General features: G+C 45.4%; 2 protein-coding genes across 6 annotated transcripts in view; both read left to right on the top strand.

Moving 5' to 3' along the window:
- LOC116987533 (solute carrier family 2, facilitated glucose transporter member 11-like) overlaps positions 1 to 7343 on the top strand; it is a 47440-nt gene extending 40097 nt beyond the window's left edge. For all 3 annotated transcript variants that reach the window (XM_033043642.1, XM_033043643.1, XM_033043641.1), the window contains exons 12-13: positions 3856 to 3983; positions 6876 to 7343. In XM_033043642.1, the coding sequence (XP_032899533.1) occupies positions 3856 to 3983; positions 6876 to 7046 (299 nt within the window). In that variant the 3' untranslated portion in view covers positions 7047 to 7343. The remainder of the gene's footprint in view (positions 1 to 3855; positions 3984 to 6875) is intronic.
- A 3104-nt stretch (positions 7344 to 10447) lies between these two features.
- The window catches only part of LOC116987534 (solute carrier family 2, facilitated glucose transporter member 11-like), a 38525-nt gene continuing 31336 nt past the window's right edge, over positions 10448 to 17636 (top strand). For all 3 annotated transcript variants that reach the window (XR_004415733.1, XM_033043647.1, XM_033043644.1), the window contains exon 1: positions 10448 to 10589. The gene's annotated coding sequence lies outside the window, so the exon portion shown is untranslated. The remainder of the gene's footprint in view (positions 10590 to 17636) is intronic.

Genomic DNA, 17636 nt, shown 5'->3' with positions numbered 1-17636 from the left:
AAGAATGGCTTCCACCACAATAGTTCATAATATAATGTTCATCAACTGGTTGCCTTCTATTTCTTGTTCATTTTCAACTCTCCACCTTTTCATTCCCCTTTGTTCCTTGGGGTTCACCTTAAGTGGGTAACATTTGCTGAGGGGCCTGCATACCCTCGTTCATGACGGCATCCAACCAGAAGATGGCGCTGTGGCCGGTATGTTTGTGAGCGGCGGCCATGTTTGTAGTCTATTGCCGGTCATTGTAACAATTTACATAGTGGTTCCCACCACTTCACCAATGGTGCCTTCAAATCTTCCATGGCCAACAATCGTCCCACGTTCTCCTCCTCCAAAGCCCTAATCCATTTTTTTTCTTTTTTTTTTTTTTTTCATTTTAGCCCTCTCTGTTCATGGGTGCTCCAAGGGATAATCTGTCGTCTCTTACTTCTGTTTCTCTGTCTGTCTCTCTCTCTCTCTCTTGACGCTGAATAGATTCAGGACTGGACATGGCCCCTGCTTGGCCAGCCTTCACAAATGGGGCAGCAGCCCAACCCCACGTGTGCTTGTGGCACTCCCTTACAACACATCATTGAAGCATGCCTTCAACAAAGACTCAAAGGAGGACTTGTCACCCTTCACACAGCAGATCAAGAGGCAACTGCTTGGCTAAAGGACTTTGCATTCGCTAAATAAATAAAATCTCTCTCTCTCTGTCTGGCTGTCTCTGTGTCTGTCTCTCTCTCTCTCTCTCTCTCTGTCTGTGTTTCTCAACTTGTATGTCTACCATAAAACAACATAAAAGCTGGTCATGTTTCATCAATTAACTTATTTCCAGTTAACTTTACTGACAAGAAATCTAAAAGAACATCAAGAAACGATTTTTACAACTTCTCTTTTTCAGGTTACCAGGATACAAAGAGTTAATTTTTGCAGCTTGTTCGCAATCCCCTACGGCCCAAACACAGTGGGAATTCCCACCTCCGCCACGGGGCGTCTGTGTTCAATTTTACAACTTGCTCATTTCAACCATTTGTTCCAAACCGGTTTTCAAACAAATCACTTTGTTTCATTCTTACTTCAAATAGATTATTCAATTTATATTTTCTCCCTGCCTGCACTGTTGTCCCCGGCCTTTGCCGTCTTCTATCACATCCCCCTTTCGCGGCCTCTGCCGTCTTCTTATCTGCTACTTTCGGGAGTAACTCCCTTATCATCCTGTCTCAGGAATTTTCCTGTCTCTCAGGAATTGATCTAACTGTTCTCGTCAGACCTAATGAATCTTCAAGGAGGCAAACTCCCTTCCCTCTCAGGGTCCTCTCCTAGGTACCTCCCTCAGGGGTCTAATTTCTACCGAACTTCTTATCTTCCCCTTCTGCCCTTTGACTCCCCATCCTGTTGGCCGGGTGATGTTCGTCCACCCCGGCCCCTGTCTTCTCTTTCCCTTGGGTATTTTGGCCCCCTCCGGCTCTGCATTTGCCGTGGGTACTTCCTGCTCATATGCAGCTCTGCATTTTCCCCAACTGACTAACTTATCATTGTTGGCTTCTCCAACCCCTGGGTATTTCCTGCCCTCCAGGGTCCAGCATTTGCCCCAACAATTGGGCAGAATGCGGGGATTTGGCCCACAGCCTTTTCCCCTCCCTTCTGGGTTTGCCTTGCAGCCCCCTGAATCCTTCAGGGCGTTAACCACAAGGTCTTTACAATCGCCCAGGAAGTACTTTATTAGTCATTGTTCCTACCTGGGTCTGTGCACAGAAATTGCTCGATTGACTTTTCGCGATTTCCAACCACTCCCACACTATCACTTGTTTCTCGTGTCTCTCTGTGTGGTCCTGGATACTACTGCTCAAACAGCTGGCGGCAAGCAAGGAGTCTGAGACTGCTGAACTCAGCAGGGTGCACCTTCCCTTCGTCCGTCTACTCCCGTCAGCTGGCTGGAGTAATTGATCCCGGAACCGAGCCCCCATTTGTGAGATACAAATTCAATCACAAACTCTTCAGAGACAAGGTCAAGAAACAAGTTTTCCTTTATTACATTTCTGCGCAGAAAAGGGTGTCTCTCCTCTATCATCCTCTAGAGACACACAAAAATGGAGATTGTATCTATCTTTTATACCTTTCTTCACTATGGTCACTACCTCATGTCTCCCCATCGAGCTTCGTCCAATCATAACATAAAGCCCACATTCCCACGAGAATGTCCAGAAACGTCTCGGAACATCTCCTGACGTCAAAGGCTTCTGCTGGAGTTTTTATCTGTTACTTCTTTATCTAGAAGTTCCCTCTGTCCTGTATATTGTTACTTTCTTCTACCAGCAGTCTGGCTTCTGCTGACACCTTATTTCTTTCTAAGTTATATTTTTCAGAGTTCTAGTATAAATCAACCATCCCTATTAACCCTTCTCTCACAATAGTGAGGGAGGCGAGAAGATTTAAATGTCTAAAATGGGACAAGAATGAAAAATGGTTCATGACGTTTGTACATGGGAATAGCCAAATCACAAACTAAACCTAGAATTCTGTTTGCTGCACAGTTGAGAGAAAAGATATGGTCCTTTGGGCTGAGGATGAGCTTTATTAAAACAATGTAGGGGGACAAAGCAAATAGAAGTTAATCACATACATAGATTGCCATTTGTGTTTTGCGTACCTCCTAATGTTTCCCAAGTTCCAACAGGGCCGAGGGTCATCCTGCATCTACCAAGAATCCAGCCAATGTAATTTCTGAACTATAATGCCCCATTTGATAGTCATATACACAGTGGTTCAATGGTTTCTTTATTATCACGTGTACCAAGGTACAGTGAAATAGTTATTTTGGCATGCAGCTCCCCTGGTTCTTCTTACTGGGCCTTTTGTCCAGCGTCCGCTGCTGTCTTCCTCCACCCTCCTCTCCACAGCTTCCCTCTCCGGGAGGGTTCCCGGTTCTGTGGCGGGTGGGCCAGGCCTGCCGTTAGGATATGGCCACGGCTCGCTGGGGGTCCTTGCTGCATGCAGCTCGCTGGGAATGTGTATTCAATGATACATACGGTTCAGGAGTAGAATTAGACCATTCGGCCCATCAAGTCTGCTCCACCATTCTATCATGGCTGATCTATCTCTCCCTTCTAACCCCATTCTCCTGCCTTCTCCCCATAACCTCTGACACCAGTACTAATCAAGAATCTATCAATCTCTGCCTTAAAAATATCCACTGACTTGCCCTTCTGTGACAAAGAATTTCATAGATTCACTACCCTCTGGCTAAAGAAATGGTACCTCATCTCCTTTCTAAAAGATACTTCATTGTCACATGTATCTAGGTACGGTGAAATGCTTTGTTTTGCATACAACCCAGTAGGATCGTACAGCAGGCCTCACCTAGGCAGTACACAAGAGTCGCTGCGTTTCTGGCGCTGACAAAGTTAAAAAAAGTTCACCAGACATTCCAATTCTTCTGCCTGCTGCCGCACGTGACAGCAGGCGCCCCCCCTCTCCCCCCCCCCCCCCTCCACGCTGAGTCCCCATTTGCTCTTGATGGCTTTGCGCCGGGTCCCCCCTTGTTTTCGGTGCCCCCCCCCCATCTTCATTCTTGGCATCCCATGCCAGGTTCCCCTATTATTCTTGATGGTTCACTTAGCTCTCGGGACCCTCCATGCTCTCGGTGGTACCGGTCCCGTCGACACCGGTGGCTCGCGGCTGAGTTCGGTGACAGGGGTGGGCGATCCTCGATCCGCGGGCGAGCAAGTCTCCAGCAGTTACAATCAACATAGTTTGCAACACTGTATTATTCTTCCCAGCTGACTGTTCATGAAGAATGTTCCATTATATCTCAACATCACGTATACCAGTTGAATTCAATTTGTAAACTCATTTTCTCTTCTACGTTTTTAGCCGGAGTCACTGCAGTAATACCGAGCGAGATTTTTGACCAGACTGCTCGACCTGCAGCCTACATGATCAATGGCTCCCTGTTCTGGATAAACCTCATTTTGATAGGGTTGACTTTTCCATTCATTGTTGTAAGTGTTCCAAATTCAAGCAAGATTTAACTGAATTTTGTGATACAGACTATATATGTCGCAAGATACTCTGGGATGTAGCATACATTTTTTGAAACGCCTTTAATATTTATTCACTAGTCTGTATTTTCCTTCCCCCCCACCCACCTTCTCCATAGTCTACACCTCTTCTTGGTCATATGTTCATACGTTCTAGAAGCAGAACTAGGCCATTCGGTCCATCAAGTCTACTCCGCCATTCAGTCATGGCTGATCTATCTTTCCCTCTCAAACCCAATCTCCTGCCTTCTCCCCATAACCCCTGATTCCCGTACTAATCAATGGTCACATCTACAAGCCACTTCCTTCAATCATGCTCTAAGAGGCGTTAATGAAATTATATGTTTTGATGATTTCCCAAGTCTCCTAGATTGATTTTTGTTCAGTTGAGATCTGTACATTACATTTGTGTTCACTCACATCTTGGAACCTCAAAGATTCACACCATCACCATTTCATTGTGACCAAATCAAACAAAATCAATAGAGAGCTTCTTAGAAGGGTCTCGACCCGAAACGTCACCTATTCCTTTTATCCAGAGATGCTGCCTGTCCCGCTGAGTTGCTCCAGCTTTATATATGTCTTTCTTCAATAGAGGGTAGAGTTGTGTCCTAGTCTTGGAACAAATCATTAATGCTGGTCCCACTTTTCTTCATCACCTACAATAATGATTTGAATGAAAATGTAGTCGGCTGGGTTGGTATGGTTGTGGATGATGCCAAAAATAGTGGTTTATTGTGTAGTTTAAAGATACACCATGGAAGGGCAATTTACAGTGGCCAATTAACCTACAACCCTGCACTTCTTTGGGACGTGGGAGGCATACGGAGCACCCGGAAGAAACTCACGCGGCCACAGGGAGAACGTGCAAACTCCTGAGGTCTGGACCAAACCCGGATCTCTGGTGCTGGGAGGCAGGATCTTGATCGGTTGGGCACGTGGGCAGAGGAAGGGTTGATGGAATTGCATACAGAGGTGATGCGTTTTGCAAAGACTAGCAGATGCAGGATCGACACAGTGAATGGCAGGGCTCTGGGGGAAGTGTTGTAGAGCAGAGGGATCTAGGAGCGCAGGTACATAGGTCGGTGAAAGTGGCACCACAGGTTGTTAGGGTGGTCAAAAAAGACCTTTGGAACATTGACCGTCATCAGTCAAAATTTTAATTATAGATGTTGGGAGGTCATGTTTAGAGTATGGTGTTCAGTTTTAGTCACCACGTTACAGGAAAGATGTTCTCAAGTTGGAAACGGTGCAGAGAGGATTTCCGAGGATGTTGCCAAGACTCGAGGACCTAAGTTATAGGGAGATGTTGAGCAGGCTAGGACTTTATTGCTTGGAGCACCGGAAGATGAGGGGTGATTTTATAGAAGTGTGCAAGTCCATAATAATAATAATAATAATAATAATAAATACTTTATTGATCCCCTCGGGGAAATTCAGATGTCCAGAAGCCCCCAACCAACAAACCCGCAGATTCAAAACGAACGCAGACAGAAAATACATAGAATACAATGTGGACACTACCTGAGAGCAATAAATACTTAAAAAGACCAATAATTAACAATTAAATTTTTTTTTTAAATTGCAAAATGCATCCCCCTACAGCCTAGCGGTCCGAATTATAAAATCTAATGGCTGCAGGAGTGAAGGATCTCCTGAACCGTTCCGTTCTACAGGGCAGGGAGAGGAGCTGGTTGTTGTTCCGAGTGCTCTTTTGACTCTCCAGAATTACATGGAGGGGATGCCCGGGGCTTTTCAGGATGACCTGCACCTTGTGCCTCATACGCCTCTCAAGCACATTCATCCCAGAGTCTACTCTCCCCTCCAGCACTGAGCTAGCTCGTTTAACCAGTTTGACCAGCTTCTTGTTGTTTTTTGCACTGCCATGAGAGGAATATCAGGTAGACACATAGAGTCTCTTTCCCAGAGTAGCAGAATAAAAAACCAGAGGATATAGGTTTAAGGTGACAGGGCAAAGATTTAATTGGAACCTGAGGGTAACTTTTTTTACACATTGAGTGGTGGGTGTATGGCACAAGCTACCAGAGGAGGCAGGTACTATCACAACAGTTAGGAAACATTTAGACAGGTACATGGATGGGATAGGTTTAGAGGGATATGGGCCAAATGCAGGCAGGTGGGACTAGTATAGATGGGGCATGTAGGTCAGCATGGGAAAGTTGGGCCAAAGGGCCTGCTTCCACGCTTTAAGAGAATCAGGAACAAGGTCAGATGAGTAACTCTTGTTGATGAGCTGAGGAAAGAGAGCAGGGGGAGGGAAGAACACATGGAAATGTCTGTTATAGAAGCAAGAAAGATTACAAAGAATAGTGGGCGATACAGTGGCACAGCAGTAGAGCTGCCGCCTTACCACGTCAGAGACCTGGGGCTGTCTGTACAGAGTTTATACATTCTCCCCGTGATCATGTTGGTTTTCATCAGTAATAGGAGCAGATTTAGACCATTCGGCCCCTCAAATCCTCTCTGCCATTCAATCATGGCTGATCTATCTTTTCCTCTCAACCTCATTCTCCATCACTTCTCCCCCATAATCCCTGACACCCGTACTCATTTTCTCTGGGTGTTCTGGCTTCCTCCCACACTCCACAGACGTGCAGGTTTGTAGGTTAACTGGCCTCGGTAAAAATTGTCAAATTGTCCCTAGTGTGTAAGATAGGGTTAGTGCATGGGGTGATTGCTGGTCGGCGCCGGCTTGGTGGGTCGAAGGGGCTTGTTTCCGCGCTGTATCGTTAAAATTTAAAATAAAGAATAGATGTTGCAAGGCAATAAGTAAGAGTAAAGGTAATAGCACAATCACTGAAAATCCCGCTGACTCTGTGTTTTGTCTTTCAGGAGGGTCTGCGCAGTTTCTGTTATGTGCCGTTCCTTTCTTTTAGCTTCTTTACAGCTATTTTCATTGGATTTTTCCTACCGGAGACAAAAGGGAAGACCTTACTGGAAATTTCTCGGAAGTTTCAGAGTCTCAACTTTAAGGGTCTGCTGAATCATCCATCAAGTTTGTGAGAGCAAAATATAGAGAAAATAGATAAAGTAATCGGCACGCATCATGTATATCTGTTATCAGAGTCATCGCATAATATCTTTCTGAAGACTGGTCCAGGATCTCTGCTATTCTTCAATCACATGTCCCGGGAAGATTCACTTAGTGTGTTTATTGAGGCAGAAAAATTGGAAGTTACCCTCAAAAATCAATACAATATTTTGTTTCGAAGATAGATACAATGCTGTAGTGGCTCAGTGTGTCAGGCAGCATCCCTAGACAATAGACAATAGGTGCAGGAGTAGGCCATTCGGCCCTTCGAGCCAGCACCGCCATTCAATATAATCATGGCTGATCATCCCCAATCAGTACCTAGTTCCTGCCTAGGCTGCCTTCTCCCCATAACCCCTGACTCCGCTATCTTTAAGAGCCCTATCTAGCTCTCTCTTGAAAGTATCCAGAGAACAGGCCAGAGAAAAGGAACAGGTAATGTTACGGGTTGAGACCCTTTTTCAGACCAATAATTAAAATATTTTGCATTTTGCTGCGGGGTTTCATGTTCATGATGCTTCAGAGTTTGCTGGGGAAGCCTTTGCTCTATTTTCTCTATATTTTGATGTAATAAAAACAATCAACAAAATGTTATTCGTAGTTTGAGCGTTTCAGTTTAAATAATTAAACAATCTCACATTACAAATTTGATTCTGGTCATTTCAGAAGTAGTGACATTTGTTGCTCTTGGTGATAAACCAAGCCTTCATTGGAGGATAGCAGAAGAAGTCTCTACAGATATCTCTTGAGATTTGAAATGGATGTTTAGTTTATTATTGTCATGTGTACCGGGGTACGGTGAAAATCTTTTGTTGAATGTTTACGAGAATGATCCCAGGAATGAGTAGGTTAACATATGATGAGCGTTTGATGGCACTGGACCTATATTCGCTGGAGTTTAGAAGAATGAGAGGGGACCTAATTGAAACTTAGAGTATAGTGAAAGGCTTGGATAGAGTGGATATGGAGAGGATGTTTCCACTAGCGGGAGAGTCTAGGACTAGAGGTCAAAGCCTCAGAATTAAAGGACGTTCTTTTAGGAAGGAGATGAAGAGGAATTTCTTTAGTCAGAGGGTGGTGAATCTGTGGAATTATTTGCCACAGAAGGCAGTGGAGGTGAAGTCATATATATTTAAGGCTGAGATAGATAGATTCTTGATTAGTATGGGTGTCAGAGGTTATGGGGAGAAGGCAGGAGAATGGGGTTAGGAGGGAGAGATAGATCAGCCATGATTGAATGGCAGAGTAGACTTAATTCCTAATTAACAGAATGGCCTAATTCTGCTCCAATCACTAACGATGACTTATGATTTATCTAAATAAGTGTCTATACATGATTACAATCAAGCCATCCAGTGCATAGATAAAGGATACAAAGAGCTCTTAAAGATAGCGGAGTCAGGGGATATGGTGATCGGGGTGCTGAATGTGGACGATCAGCCATGAAAAACAGTGAATGGCGGTGCTGCCTCGAAGGGCCGAATGGCCTACTCCTGCACATATTGTCTATTAACATTCACTGTTTCTGCGCACCCAAGGACCATGAGACTTTGGGTGGTTCTGCTGCACAGTGGAACTATAGTATCAATATACGGGTGACATTCAGGGGCAGACAGGCACTGGTGGAGCCTCAGAAATGAAGACAGGATATTATGTTGCCTCCCCAATGCCAATAAGCAGCCGCAGAACACATTGAGTGGGAGGTTGAATGCCAGACACTGTGTTCAATATTGCTGCCAATGGTCTAGTTTTTTAGTTGAGTTTAGAGATACAGCGCAGAAACAGGCCCTTCGGCCCATCGAGTCATCACTAACCGGAGATCTCCACACATTAACACTATCCTGCACACACCAGGGACAATGTTTTACATTTATACTAAACCAATTAACCAACACACCTGTACCTTATTGGAGTGAGGAAAAACAAAGTTCTCGGAGAAAACCCACAGAGGTCACGGAAAGGATGTATAAGAGACAAGCACCCATAGCCAGGATCGAACTCGGGTCTCTGTTACTGTAAGGGCTGCAAGGCAGCAACTCCACCGCTGCGCCACTGTGCCGCCCACGATAAAGATAGAGGGCATCCTATGGGTAATTTATTTGGAACTAGGAAATAAATGAAAAAAGTGGGGTATCTGGATCCTTTCAGAAATAGGAGAATGGTGCAGTTATGTGTAGAGAAACACGGGCAGGAAAGAGGGCATTAGATTCTTGGGGACATTGGGAATGGTCTACAGTAATTGGGGTTGCAAAAGCTGAATGACATGTACACAATAGGCTGGACAAACACTAGACCTTATACGAGATACGGCGCAGAAACAAGCCCTTCTGTCCACTGAGTCCGCACCAACCAGCGATCACCCCGTACACTACCATTATGGAATGGGTGACTTTCCAGGTCGAGACCCTTCTTCAGACTCCCTGACTCCCAGTCTGAAGAAGGGTCACAACCCAAAATCATTGTCACCCATTCCTTTTCTCCAGAGATGCTGCATGTCCCGCTGAGTTACTCCAGCATTTTGTGTCTGTCTTGGGTATAAACCAGCATCTGCAGTTCCTTCCTACACACAGGAGTGAGGGTGCCGGCCGTTGATGTCAAGGCAGTATTTGACCAAGGGTAGACACAAAATACTTCGGTGTAAACCAGCATCTGCAGTTCCTTCCTACACATTTGACCAAGGTGTGCCATTAGGAAGTCCTGTAAAAATGGACATCAATGAGAGAACATCCCAACTGTTGGAGTCACACCTTGCATATGGGAGATGGGCACCTCCTCCCAGCCCAGCCCATGACAGGACCATGAGGGGGCCACAAGACACATTCAACTCGCCGCTGCTTTCCCAATGGCTCATTCCCAGCCCATGGGGAGGGAATTCGACCCATTTGCCCAGCGGCCAAACTCCGGCCTTCTCTTAACTTGGCGCTGACACCTGGAGGATCACAGCGGCGCCCAAAGATTATAGAGGATATAGAAGATTATAGAGGATATAGAAGATTATAGAGGATATAGAGCTCCTCTATAATCTTTGGCGGCGCCTGCTCGACACCGCCCCCTGCCGCCCGGATGATCACCGCAACACCCGCTCGACACCGCCCCTGCCGCCCGGATGATCACCGCAACACCCGCTCGACACCGCCCCCCGCCGCCCGGATGATCACCGCAACACCCGCTCGACACCGCCCCCCGCCGCCCGGATGATCACCGCAACACCCGCTCGACACCGCCCCCTGCCGCCCGGATGATCACAGCAGCACCTGCTCGACACCGCCCCCTGCCGCCCGGAGGATCAGTTGGAGACCCGAGGGAGAGCAAGACAAGACCAAAGATCCTATAGCGGATCTTTGGACAAGACCGCCCATTCACCAAATAACGAGCAGGAAGGAACTGCAGATGCTGGTTTAAAACGAAATAAAGACACAAAATGCTGGAGTAACTCAGCGGGACAGGCAGCGTCTCTGGAGAGAAGGATGGGCGACGTTTCGGAATAACGCCAAGGGAAGCGCGACTGCACCAAGGTGAGGTGAAGGATGGGTCAGGGATTTGCTGAGCGGTGTGGTTGAGGCCGCAGGTACTGAGGGGATGGATGGGGCCTGTCCTGGACCCTCCTTCTCCACACCCGGGGAAGGCCGGGCACCTCCATCCCCACCCCCATGCATCCCCACCCCGGGCACAGAAACAGGTCCTCTGGCCCACAATGACGGTGCTGAACGTGATGTCAAATTATTTTGAATTTCCAATGGGTGTGGTGAGAAATGAAGCAGGTATATCAACACGTTTTGGTGTGTTTTTTTGTATTATTCTTCGTTTTTAAAAAAATGTTTTTACTTATTCTCTCTTTGACTACACTCTTTAGTAGTTTAGAGGTTTACACATTCACTATTTCTTTCACTATCTCTCTTTCTTGTTCTTTCTCTCTTTCTATTTCATTTTTGTCAAAATTAAAATGGAAGATGTACAACAAATGTATTTTGTCATATGCTGCGGTTTATATTACTGTACACTGCTTCTAATAAAAATATAAATTATAAAAATTAAAAAAAAATTAATTTGAATTTCCAACCTCGTCAGGTCGGGGGGACTCCCCCCCCCCCCCCCCCACCACGGGTACCATGTAATCCCGTGCTACCTGCTCCATGGTCGGGTAATCGGCGTCTAAACTGTCTAACTGAGGGGGCTGTGGACCAAAAATAAGACCTGTCAAAGGGCGGATGAGCTTCCACGAGCCAACTGCCATTCACATTTCAGTAGAAGTTAAGATCACTGTCGTACGTAGCATTGTAAGGAATGATGATAAAGCACACACACCAAAATCCTATACTTCCAGTGGCGGAAGTCCGCAGGAACTGGAGGACAGAGATGTGTGGTGGGTCCGTCACCGTTCCCGTTGGAAACCAGCACCACTGCGTCGCTAATGTTTTCAACGATGATGAATGAATGAATGAACCTCATCTACTGTATCCGTGGTTCAGGATGTGGACTCTTATACATCGGCGAGACCAAACTGGGCGATCGTTTCGCTTAACACCTTCGCTCTGTCCGCCTGAACCTATCTGATCTCCCGGTTGCCGGATACTTTGATTCTCCTCCCATTCCTGCACAGACCTTTCTGACCGAGGGACCTTGTCAGAGTGAGGCTAAATGTAAATTGGAGGAACAGCATCTCATATTTCGCTTGGGCAGCTTACTGCCCAGTGTTATGAATATTGATTCTCTAACTTCAGGTAGCCCCGGCATTCCCTCTCTCTCTCTCTATTCCACCCCCACCCATGGTTCTCGTTTTCACCCAACACACAGTTAACAATGGCCTGTTTCCTTTATCATCGTTACTTTTTTTCATACTTTCATTCATTGTTCTTTATCTCTCTACATCATCGTCTTTTCCTCTCATTTCCCTTATCCCTAACCAGTCTGAAGAAGGTTTTCAACCCGAAACGTCACCCATTCCTTCTCTCCATAGATGCGTCTATCTTAGAGAAGTCAATGTTTATATCGCTGGGGTGTAAGCTGCCCAGCACCGAGCTTTGCGGCACCCCAAATCTGCCTAGTCACTGAGAGCCGTCTTTAGACTTTGGTTTGAAGAAAAGTCCCGACCCAAAACGTCACGTAAAAATGTCCAGCTGCGTTACTCCAGCACTGCGTGTCTATCTCTGCAGGGTTTTGGCCTGAAACATTGACCATACCTTTCCACCTACAGACACTGCTGGGCCCGCTGAGTTCCCCCCCCAACAGATTGTTTGTTTGTCCAGAAAGTTAGCCAGCACCACTAGAGTTTCAAGGGTGCATACGCATACTATTGGAGTCTTACTGTAATTACAATAGACAATAGGTGCAGGAGAAGGCCTTTGGGCCCTTTGAGCCAGCACCGCCATTCAATGTGATCATGGCTGATCATCCCCAATCAGTACCCCGTTCCTGCCTTCTTCCCATATCCCCTGACTCCGCTCTCTTTAAGAGCCCTATCTAGCTCTCTCTTGAAAGTATCCAGAGAACCGGCCTCCACCGCCCTCTGAGGCAGAGAACTTTATTTCTCTGCCTTGTGCTCTAACTACTGAGAAATCCTAGACGTGCCTTTGCCAGGCAACCAACAGGATACAGAGGTTAAAAACATATTGGGAGCTCACTGGCAGCTGCATACATTTCTTGTAATCTGTTCCATGCATTGCCTTTCAGTCTTCTTCCTTTCCTTTCAAAGTTTCAGAAAGTGGGCAAAGCTATTTTTCAAGTCACTGGTTACTGTCACAGCCACTGCTAAGCCTCACTGCAGCAGAGACTGGGATTCCTTGAAGGAAGCTGCAGATGTCTCCCATCACCCGACCTGATCGTTCCCCCTCTGGAAACGCTGTCTTGAGTCTCAGAACAGGTTACCCTTCCTGGAAGGCACAGTGGTGCAGCGGTAGAGTTGCTGCCTTACAGCGCCAGAGATCCGAGTTCGATCCTGTCTATGGATGCTTGTCTGTACGGAGTTTGTACGTTCTCCCAGTGACCTGCCTGGGTTTGCCCCGGGCGCTGGGAAAGTATGTTGGAATTCATCGGAAGCTTTTTCTGAGGTGTATGAAACGGAGCAGTACAATGGAGCAGCGGTAGAGTTGCTGCCTTGCAGCACCAGAGATCCGGGTTCGATCCTGGACCACGTGAGTTTTTCTCACCACATGGTTCTCCCTGTGACCGAGGTGCTCCGGTTTCCACCCACACTTGAAAGTCATACAAGTTTGTAGGCCTATTAGCTTGGTATAATTGCATTTTGTCCATCGGGAGCAATCTTCCTGCATCTAGCCTGTCCAACCCCTTAAGAATTTTGTAAGTTTCTATAAGATCCCCTCTCAATCTCCTAAATTCTAGAGAGTATAAACCAAGTCTATCCAGTCTTTCTTCATAAGACAGTCCTGACATCCCAGGAATCAGTCTGGTGAACCTTCTCTGCACTCCCTCTATGGCAATAATGTCCTTCCTCAGATTTGGAGACCAAAACTGTACGCAATACTCCAGGTGTGGTCTCACCAAGACCCTGTACAACTGCAGTAGAACCTCCCTGCTCCTATACTCAAATCCTTTTGCTATGAAAGCTAACATACCATTCGCTTTCTTCACTGCCTGCTGCACCTGCATGCCCACTTTCAATGACTGGTGTACCATGACACCCAGGTCTCGCTGCATCTCCCCTTTTCCTAGTCGGCCACCATTTAGATAATAGTCTGCTTTCCTGTTTTTGCCACCAAAATGGATAACCTCACATTTATCCACATTATACTGCATCTGCCAAACATTTGCCCACTCACCCAGCCTATCCAAGTCACCTTGCAGTCTCCTAGCATCCTCCTCACAGCTAACACTGCCCCCCAGCTTAGTGTCATCCGCAAACTTGGAGATATTGCCTTCAATTCCCTCATCCAGATCATTAATATATATTGTAAATAGCTGGGGTCCCAGCACTGAGCCTTGCGGTACCCCACTTGTCACTGCCTGCCATTGTGAAAAGGACCCGTTTACTCCTACTCTTTGCTTCCTGTTTGCCAGCCAGTTCTCTATCCACATCAATACTGAACCCCCAATGCCGTGTGCTTTAAGTTTGTAAACTAATCTCTTATGTGGGACCTTGTCGAAAGCCTTTTGGAAGTCCAGATACACCACATCCACTGGTTCTCCCCTATCCACGCTACTAGTTACATCCTCGAAAAATTCTATAAGATTCGTCAGACATGATTTACCTTTTGTAAATCCATGCTGACTTTGTCCAATGATTTCACCACTTTCCAAATGTGCTGCTATCCCATCTTTAATAACTGACTCTAGCAGTTTCCCCACTACCGATGTTAGACTAACTGGTCTGTAATTCCCCGTTTTCTCTCTCCCTCCCTTCTTAAAAAGTGGGGTTACGTTTGCTACCCGCCAATCCTCAGGAACTACTCCAGAATCTAAAGAGTTTTGAAAGATTATTACTAATGCATCCACTATTTCTGGAGCTACTTCCTTAAGTACTCTGGGATGCAGCCTATCTGGCCCAGGGGATTTATCGGCCTTTAATCCATTTAATTTACCCAACACCACTTCCCGGCTAACCTGGATTTCACTCAATTCCTCCAACTCCTTTGACCCGCGGTCCCCTGCTATTTCCGGCAGATTATTTATGTCTTCCTTAGTGAAGACGGAACCAAAGTAGTTATTCAATTGGTCCGCCATATCCTTGTTCCCCATGATCAACTCACCCGTTTCTGACTGCAAGGGACCTACATTTGTTTTAACTAATCTCTTTCTTTTCACATATCTATAAAAACTTTTGCAGTCAGTTTTTATGTTCCCTGCCAGTTTTCTTTCATAATCTATTTTTCCTTTCCTAATTAAGCCCTTTGTCCTCCTCTGCTGGTCTCTGAATTTCTCCCAGTCCTCCGGTATGCTGCTTTTTCTGGCTAATTTGTACGCATCATCCTTCGCTTTGATACTATCCCTGATTTCCCTTGTTACCCACGGATGCACTACCTTCCCTGATTTATTCTTTTGCCAAACTGGGATGAACAATTTTTGTAGTTCATCCATGCAGTCTTTAAATGTCTTCCATTGCATATCCACCGTCAACCCTTTTAGAATTAATTGCCAGTCAATCTTGGCCAATTCATGTCTCATACCCTCAAAGTTACCTTTCTTTAAGTTCAGAACCATTGTTTCTGAATTAACAATGTCACTCTCCATCCTAATGAAGAACTTAACCATATTATGGTCACTCTTGCCCAAGGGGGCACGTACAACAAGACTGCTAACTAACCCTTCCTCATTACTCAATACCCAGTCTAAAATAGCCTGCTCTCTCGTTGGTTCCTCTACATGTTGATTTAGATAACTATCCCGCATACATTCCAAAAAATCCTCTTCCTCAGCACCCCTGCCAATTTGATTCACCCAAACTATATGTAGATTGAAGTCACCCATTATAACGGTTTTGCCTTTGTCGCACGCATTTCTAATTTCCTGTTTGATACCATCTCCAACTTCACTACTACTGTTAGGTGGCCTGTACACAACACCCACCAGCGTTTTCTGCCCCTTAGTGTTTCGCAGCTCTACCCATACCGATTCCACATCCTGCAAACTAATGTCCTTCCTTTCCATTGCGTTAATCTCCTCTCTAATCAGCAACGCTACCCCACCTCCTTTTCCTTTCTCTCTATCCCTCCTGAATATTGAATATCCCTGGATGTTCAGCTCCCAGCCTTGGTCACCCTGGAGCCATGTCTCCGTGATCCCAACTATATCATAGTCATTAATAGCTATCTGCACATGTGTATAACATGTGTAGGATAGTGTTAATGGGCCGAAGGGCCTGTTTTCGTGATGTATCTCGGAACTAAACTAAAGATTATGAGAACAGAAATAAGTCATTTTATTGTTTGACATGCTCTGCCATTCAGTTTCTATCCACTTGGACTCCAGTCCAGCGCTCTAATAGTCTGTTGATTTGTCTTTTAACATCTCTGTATTTAGAGTTTCCAGCAATGCAATACTGTCAACAAATGTTTCCCGATGTTAGAAAAGAAACCGACTGCATATTGGGGGCATCCTGGCAGCTGCATGCATTTCTTGTGACATGCTCCATCCATTGCCTTTCAGTCTTCTTACTTTCCTTTCGAAGTTTCAGAAAGTTCGCAAAGCTCTTTTTAAAGTTATTTTTAAATACCAGTCAAATTCTCGCCAGCAGTGGTTTACAGTAATTACCTTACAGTAATTACTCTTGCTAATCATTGGAGATTCATAGATCAAAGTGCACCTGAATGAAACCTGAAAATCATGTCTGGAGGATATCTTGATCTGCTCATGCTTATATCAATCCTTATAAATGTCATCGGTGAAAATTGGTTACTGCTGGAAAATCTCACTTTTTACATATTATTTGCAATGGTTTAGTCGTTGAGAATGGAACAGCAGCCCAGACCCTTCATGGGAGATCAATGTGAGGAGCTCCTCCGCAAAGATATGAGCCCGTGTTGGCTTGGCTGAGACCTTGTTCACTCCCTAACATTGAAATTGGATATGCCTATTATCTGGATTAGTGTTTATAACTGTAATTTCTACACTAACGTGTAGCAACTTCAAATGGAACAATAAAACTAACTGTTTAATCAGTTGGTGTAAGAATGAAACTGCAGATGCTGTTTTACACCAAAGATAGATAGATACATAATGCTGCAGTAACTCAGCGGGTCAGGCAACATCTTGGGAGAAAAGGAATAGGTGACGTTTCGGGTCGAGACCCTTCATCAGACTCAGTGTTTCTGATGAAGGGTCTCGACCCGAAACGTCACCTATTCTTTTTCTCCAGAGATGCTGCCTGACCCGCTGAGTTACTGCAGCATTTTTAATCAGTTGGTGTCAGGTTGTGTTATTGACACCATGTACTGCATTTAAAACAACTTTAGTTTATAGGGTGTCAACTCAAAATCTATTTGACCACAGACTTAAAAGTTATCTTAATTTAAAGATTCACAGTTGGCTGTTAAATTTTGTTTAGATGCGTCAGTGGAGCCGAACAACTATCACAGTGTTCGAATACTGGAACTCGAGGAATCTGATGAATGGAGACTGAGCAAACATCACGGTCAATGCACATTCCAGCCGCTCCCCTGTTTATCTCACTGAAGGTTTATATCTTCACTGAGATAAACGGGAGCGGCTGGAATGTGCATTGACCGTGATGTTTGCTCAGTCTCCATTCATCAGATTCCTCGAGTTCCAGTATTCGAACACTGTGATAGTTGTTCGGCTCCACCGGCGCATCTAAACAAAATTTAACAGCCAACTGTGAACAACCAGTTTTCAATATGAAATTCTGATTTCATATTGAAATGCAATGAATCTGTGGAATTCATTACCACAGAAGGCTGTGGAGGAGGCCAAGTCAGTGGATATTTTCAAAGCAGAGAAAGATAAATTCTTGATAAGTACGGATGTCAGCGATTGTGGGGAGAAGGCAGGAGAATGGGGTCAAAAGAGGAAAAGATAGATCAGCCATTGATGGGCCGAATATCCTAATTCTGCCCCTTTCACTTATGAACTTATTTCCATGCAGTATGATT

Source organism: Amblyraja radiata, chromosome 25, assembly GCF_010909765.2.
Source record: "Amblyraja radiata isolate CabotCenter1 chromosome 25, sAmbRad1.1.pri, whole genome shotgun sequence".
NCBI lineage: Eukaryota > Metazoa > Chordata > Chondrichthyes > Rajiformes > Rajidae > Amblyraja > Amblyraja radiata.
Note: the sequence above shows the minus strand (reverse complement) of the source record. Positions and strands in the feature narration are given on the sequence as shown.